This window comes from Poecilia latipinna, unplaced genomic scaffold (genome assembly GCF_001443285.1).
Source record: "Poecilia latipinna isolate Pla-1442-1.1 unplaced genomic scaffold, P_latipinna-1.0 Scaffold346, whole genome shotgun sequence".
NCBI lineage: Eukaryota > Metazoa > Chordata > Actinopteri > Cyprinodontiformes > Poeciliidae > Poecilia > Poecilia latipinna.
In genome coordinates this window covers 92,404-99,615 of record NW_015112962.1, presented here as the reverse complement: position 1 = coordinate 99,615, position 7,212 = coordinate 92,404, and the positions used below count along the sequence as shown (strand labels likewise).

The 7,212-nt window shown below is 38.9% G+C and overlaps 1 protein-coding gene across 3 annotated transcripts in view; it reads right to left on the bottom strand.

Moving 5' to 3' along the window:
* plekhn1 (pleckstrin homology domain containing, family N member 1) overlaps positions 1 to 3,264 on the bottom strand; it is a 19,278-nt gene extending 16,014 nt beyond the window's left edge. Inside the window, exons 1-3 of one of the 3 annotated variants that reach the window (XM_015035717.1) lie at positions 3,031 to 3,264; positions 548 to 638; positions 206 to 367 (exon numbers count right to left, since the gene is read on the bottom strand). In XM_015035717.1, coding sequence (XP_014891203.1) covers positions 206 to 367; positions 548 to 638; positions 3,031 to 3,104 — 327 coding nt within the window. In that variant the 5' untranslated portion in view covers positions 3,105 to 3,264. The remainder of the gene's footprint in view (positions 1 to 205; positions 368 to 547; positions 639 to 3,030) is intronic. The other 2 variants (XM_015035716.1, XM_015035715.1) reach the window with 2 other exon arrangements.
* Between the last annotated feature and the right edge of the window lie 3,948 nt (positions 3,265 to 7,212).

The following is a 7,212-nucleotide window of genomic DNA, read 5'->3' as shown; positions in this document are numbered from 1 at the left end:
TGCAACCTTGTTACTTTCCACCTGTTTTGTTCAAATCTGGATTTCCCAGGCTTCAAACGGATGACTGGGATGATGTGTCATTCTGGGTTCGGTCGATGTCACAAACCGCATTGAGGAGTTGGAGGTGATGTTTGTTTTGTCTTTTGTTGTTGCTTTCCTGACATTTCATCATGCAGTCATTGCTAAATGATTTTGTTCCGCTCACCTGGCAGTGCAGGAAGCGGAATCGAACTTTGGAGCTGTGAATCATCCGTCCGAAATTCTTCACATTGATGCTGCTCTTCTTCCATCCGCTGGCCGGGTCATAGGCGAACGGAGGGTCCCATTTTATGTTCTCTATCGTCTGTAGATCTTTAGGAGACATTTCCTGCAACCAGTCACGGAAACATAAACATCCAGAAACTGTTTTAATAGTAAAAGTTGGGGTAAAATCACTAAGGAATGTTTTTTTATGTCGAACATTTTTTTTTTTATGTCAACGCAACGATTTATTGCTGTGTTATTGCTGTGTTATTGCTGTGTCGGGGGAGATGAAGGAGTTTCTTACCTTCCTTGGAGTGACTGTGCACAGGATATTTATGATGCTGTTGGATTTCTCCTGTCCCTCTTGGGGATTCTTCTTGCGAAACAGACGACTGCTGCACGAAAGACAAGAATGCAATTTGTTAATGCTCACAAATAAATGTTCACCATGATTCACAGAAAAATTGGCTGATTACTGGGTTGATCTTCAGATTGTCTGGCGTGTTGTACTTTCAAAGACTTTTTCCTACCAGTGAAAGCAGCATATCTTCTCACGGTAACAATACCCCTGGTTTGAGTGTGGTTACTGAGTAATTAGACTCATAAAGTTAGCTAATTTCAGTATGTAAATTATGTCAGAGGAAGCACGAAGATGAAACTAGCTGTTTCACATAAAACTATGATTCACTCAAGCTGCAGGAAAGTGAGAGAGAGCAAGCAGCAGAAAACAGGAAGTCAGAACAGAGCAACGGCTACGTTGCTTTGTTTTAGCAAAAGATGAAAGAAACATTAGCTGTGGATCCTGTTTATGTTGCCAGTTTATCGCAATGTAACACCGTCATTGTCATGACTATAGCCAGACTCAGAAGTGTCTTAAAGTTTTTTTCTAAGTTTGAAGGTGAAAACTTTGTGAACACCTGCTCAGCGATAAACTCGGAGATGCTGTTATTTTATGCTAACTTCGCTAACCATGCTAATTGCAAATAAATAATAACTAAAATATTTTACAATTATATATAAAACATTTATTTTTCTGTCTAGTTAGAAAATTTAAAAAATTACACATAATTTCACATAACTCCAACCAGTAGATGGCGCTCTTCTGATGCCGTCCTTGGTAAGTTTGGAATATGCATTAACTGTGATTAACAAACACTTACACCCAAAATGGTTCAAGGTAACTTCACATAAAAGTCTGCAAGGAAGTTAAAATATCAACTCCAGAATCATTTTTTTTTTGTGTGTGTGTTAAAATAATCGTCTGAACTCCATAATGGCTGAAGTGGATTTCTATTATTCACAGTTGGGAAAGATCATTTCCTGCTCTTGGTGGAGACAATACATGTAAATAAAAAAACTGATTAAGTCTGATTAAGCTTTGCTGCAGCTCAATGACTGATAATCATGTTTTTTTTTTCCTTCCCTTTTACAAATTAATCAAAGTCACTTCCATTGCATTTACTCCATCAACCACAGGCATTTAAAAGGACAATCGGGTCTTGTGCCTCTAATGGTGAGCATATGCATAGGGAAATCAGCACTCAATGCCCCCCTTTGTTTTGCATGCAGTTCATCTGTTACCATTACTGTCACATTTTTATAAGGAAGCACGCTCGCTGCAGAGATAAAACCGTGGTGCTACTTTTTTTTACGGTGTCAGCTCGTACTTTATCTGCTTTGTCTGTGCACATGTGTGCCAGTGTCCTCGCCGTGCAACAACGCAGCCTTTTGTTTGTGTGTTGAGAACCAAGGTCTGTCTACTCAGGAAGTCCAGCATCCAGCATTAATCATTCACGGGTGTCAAGAGAGTGATAGTGTTCCCTTTATTTTATTTTTTTAAAGATCTCTTTTTATTTTGAATTGACTCGCACACAAAGGAAAGTATGAAAGCCTCACACTGTCATGCAATCTTGCAGTTGTAAAGCTAAAGAGGTATGCATTGTAAATAATAGACAGGTAATCGTTTTGCACACCCAACATTCCCCAAGTCACTGCTGTGGCATTCAGCAGAGCTTGTCCTCATTCTCTTTGGGGAATACCTGAGCCTCACCTGATACAATGTCACAAAGAGAGAGAAGGCTACAAGAAACATGAATCCCATTTAGAAGCTCGCTGTTCCCGTTTCACTTGTTGAGCTACAACTTTTTCTGCCTTTTTAAGAAAATATTATTATTTATCTAAAATGTGGTGAATCAGATATTTTAAGGTCACTCAGCATAGGATTAAAAACTGCATCCACAATAAGCTAATCACAGTCAGATGTGACGGTGCTGCAGAGCTGGGACATGCCCAGGCATTTAATCCAAGAAGGGTGTAGGAAACTATATAGAAAACAAAATATAATCCACTTATGTGTCCAACAAGTCTAAAGTCATCAGAGTTGGTCACTCCCCACAAGGAGTTATCTTATATCAGTGGCACAACAAAACTAAAAACTAAAATTTTACGTTATTGTAATTTTTTTTATGAATAAATAAGGTCAAGCTCTATGTTTTCTTAAATAGAAAGGTGGATTTGCTTACAGCCGAGAGGTTACCTCAGAAGCGAAAAGAATGGTAACTGGATCATTGACACTTGTGCCCGGGCACGACTTGGTGTCCATCCAGTATCACCACCTGATCCACAACCACGTCTGGTAACATTCACAACCTTCAGCTCAAACTCTCGACAGATACCAAGAATTCCTCCCAGCTGAAATACTGAGTCTAAACCAACAAAGCATGACATGTGCTGGGAGAATACAGCAACACAAGTTTGGGAAACCTGGGTGAGGTGAGCTCTTCTTACCTGTTTCTGCGAATGAAACTCTTGCTGGAGTACCTGAAGTTATGTTGGGGGACACATGAAATGCTGCTCCCCATGCTGCTCTGACCTGTGGGGCTTAGCGCTGCTCTGAAGGCCAAAAAAAAAAAAAAAATGTACCGTCCCGTCTGTGATGGATGAGCAGCGTCCAGAGAGAACCTTGTGCTCCCTGCAAAAGTCAGACTTGTTCTGTGTGAGGGCTGGGCAGGGAGAGCGTTGATAAAGTCAGAGTGTGTGAGTGTGTTGTGCGTAAAAGGGGGTGGAGTTCAGGACTGTGTCACAGGCTGGCTGCCCGGTGAATAAGCAGAAGGATTCTCACTCCCTGTGAAGCTGCCTCTGTCTGCTAAAACCAGGCCCCACAACAAAGGCAAGGGGGACTTGGGCAGAAGTGAGCCATTTCACACCTTCGGTGAGCCAAATGGAGCTTATTGTCGGGCGCTCAGTGCTACCGGGAGCTCACTTGTTGGTCTGTGTCAATCAAAGGGGGGGATAGAGGGACTTACCAATGGCATGCCCAGACATGAAAACACATACACACTCGGGCTTTCTATTTATTACCGGCCTTCATCACACAAGTGTCATTTTGAAACCGAGTATCTGGGGAGTTTCGTTCTGCTTCAGGGCATTTTGTTTTCCCCTGAAGATGTGCCTCATAAATATGTTTGCATTCCATGAACACACATTTCTGTGTTTTACAGCAGTGAAACAGAAGTAAAGGGATACATGGACATTAAAAACCTGTCTTGCAGCTTTTTAATTAGATTTTGGTCGAGACGTTAAATGGGTTATTCTGACGCATTAGCATGCATTGAGTCTGGAGTCTGAACTCCAGCCTCCAGCACGTTTTTTTTTTGTCAGGAGTTTGGTCTTTTGCTTCACCCATCTTCTCATTCACCCAAACATTTCTCAGTAATATTTGCCATCTTTCCATATTCCCACATTATAATGCTGCCACTACAATGTTTCACCATGTAAAAACATTCTGTGAGCAATTAGTGTTTTGCATGTATGCCAGGAATATCAGCTTTGCTTACCTTCCTCCCACAGTTTTTGTACATTTTTATTTGGAGCTCTTATGATTTTCTCTTTCAATACCTTTATTCTTCTAAGCTTTTCATAATAGCCATGTTTATGGAGTGCACAGTTTTTTGTCTCCTATCAACAAAATTTCCCACCTGAGTTGCAGCTAATCTAAAGTTACCACAGGTTTCTTGGCTGCTTCTGACATTAATGTTTACCCTGTACAAAGAAGTGAGACTGTTATCGTTCTAAGTTCCCAGGTTTATTGTTTTTCAGAGGTGTTAAACCTGAAACGCTAAATGCTTGCACAGTTTAATAACCTCACCCTGCTTAAAAGTATGTACAACTTTCTCCTGGACCTGTCAGGCCTCCATGGAGCTGTTTGTTTACCCATCCAGCTGACTTCTTAATATAAATAGCTCCAATGGATTTTATTTAGGAGCATCAGAGTAAAGAGAGGTGATTATAAACATATTCCACATTTTTCAGATTATTTAAAAAAAAAAAAGAAAAAATATAGATTATTGTCAATTATTCATTATTTTGTGTTTGTCTATAACACAAAACCCCCAACAGTTACTTTGAAACTTGTTGCTTGATTGTGATAAAATATAATATAAAATATAATAAAGTGTGAGTACTTTAAATATATCCAGTCTAACTCTGTTCATGACACTGGCAGATATGAAATATGTTTTTGTTTTAAAGTCAGAGAGAGAGAAATGTGTGATTTATACTCAAAAGGTCAACATTTTCATCAAGATAAAAGTACATGTGGGCAGCTTTTAACCTAATGAAATATAAATTTGACCCACAAGAAAAACAATCAACTCTATTTCCTAAATCAACTGATTTTTTTTCATCCTATTATTTCCTACTCGGGGAACTGGGTGAAAACAGACACTATGGAATATTAATCTATTTTAACAGATTAGCTCTTTAACTTCCTCATTTTCTCCACTAATAGATTCTCTAGTCTGCTTCACTGATGACTCACAACCGAAAATGTTATTTTTTGAAGAGCTTCCTCCTTAAATGGACAAAGTTAAAGTAATTTCGTTGATCAGAGCAGTCAAACTGTCATGGTCACGTTTGCTTTGCTCAGTGTTTTGGTCACTGTCTTGTGGTGAGCTGCTGCATTTTTGTCATGGCCTTGCAACGCATGCTGCGATTTGTCAGTTAACTTCAACCAGTTCAACCAGTTGCCGGCTGAAAATTGATGCACCTGAGGCTCCAACAGACATGGAGGGTGTTAACAGGAGCGTCTTTGTTAGGTCCAGATCACGTTTATTAAAATCCTATTTGATAGTCAAAAGTTATGTGAGCTTTAAATAAGATAAGTTAAACTTCCTGATTTTTCTTTTTTTTTTTTTTTTCCTGATTGATGACCTTTTGATAAATAAAGAAATTCAGGCCTGGAAAAAAAAAAAAGAAAAAAAAAAAAAACATTTGTAGACAATGAGTGCCCAAGTCCAGACCTTGAGAGTTCCTCTACCTGCAAATTTAAGATGCATCTCTGTTTCGACACACCTGAAATCAATTAGCCAAATTCTCTCATTAGCACACAGTCAGTCTAGGAAAAGACATCATGCAGTCAAAACATAGCGGGGGTAGCATGATGGGCCTCAGATGCTTTACTGCTTCAGGACTTGGACAACTTGCCGTAATTGATAAGATCATAAATTCTGCTCACTAGAAGAAGAAAATTCTTAAGAACGTCCATCCAGGATCTTACCATCGAGAACGTTTGGGTTATGAAAAAGGAAAAGGATCTGAAACACACCATCCCGTTCACTTCTGAATAGCAAAACTGTGTTGTAGTGGTCTATCCAAAGTCTTGACTTAATGAGATACTCTGCCATGGTCTTTAATAGGCTGTTTAAAGACCCTCCAATATGGCTGATTTAAAGCAATTCAGCAAAGACGAGTGAAGTTAAATTTCTTCACAGCGATGTAAAAGACTTGTTGCCAGGAATTACTCATGTTTGCTGAAAGTCGCTGCTGGCACATGTTAGGTTTAGGAGCCAATTGTTTTTTTTTTCTCCCATTAAGTCAGGTGAGTCAGGAAGTTTTCTTCTCTCATAAAAAAAAAAAAAATAACGTCATTAGTTGGAAACAAATGAAATTTAACCAATTAATGGTTATATTTTTGTTGTAAGTTTGATGACCATGGATTTCAGAGTTACTAAAATCAGTCAGTCTGTGAGGGGTAAAAAAAAAAAGAGGAAAAAAGTAACTTTGAATGTTGCACCTTTTAATTAGAAACTGATTCCTACATTTTTTGTCACACGAATGCATTGACAGGCATTGTGTTTGGAATGCCATCAAAGCATTGCTGTGATTCATGAGAAATGTTTCCAACCCCGCTTGCCAACCGCAACCCGTTATCATGGGAAAAGGAAGAAAACTCTAAATGTGTCTTCAACGTATCCACCTGAATATGTTCCATTTCAGTTTGAGGCTTTTAAAAACCTCAATGCGACGCTCTGGCAACATTACAATGGTAAGATTATTAGGTGTATTATCTACACTTATTATAAGCTCACAGTTCAAAATCAGACCTGTACGGCAGCTAAAGTTGTAGTAAACAAGAAAAAAAAATGCTTTGGATACATTTCTTTTTTTTTTTTTAGCTTAAAATGTTGCTGTGATTTTACACAGCAACATTTTAACAATGTAAACAAGGCATGAAAATGTACCTTCCTGGTTACAGTTTATAGAAACACATTGGCAACAGTAATCCTACATAGAAACACCATGCTGAAAATAGCAGAACTGACACCCCTGATTGTTGAGCCTTGCTGGAACTTAATCCTCTAATTTGATTGGCTAATTTGAAGATTACCTTTAAGTGAAACTCGGCCAGTGATGAAATTCTGCAGAAATGCTGAGCAGACATTAACACACGTTTCTGTTCCGCTGCTCAAAAAAAAAACCTAGCAAGATATCTCCCCACCAAACCATAAAAAAGAAAAAAGAAAAAAAATACAGTGACTCATGTCTCCTTGAGCTCATCATAAAAAGAAACCAGCCGGTATGGGATAATGACGATACCCAGTCAGTTTCAGTTGGATCTTTCCGCTGGGTGGAATATTTATTTTCCAAGGAATTTCATCCAGAGGCTGCGCTTCGAAGTTAAAGTGGGTA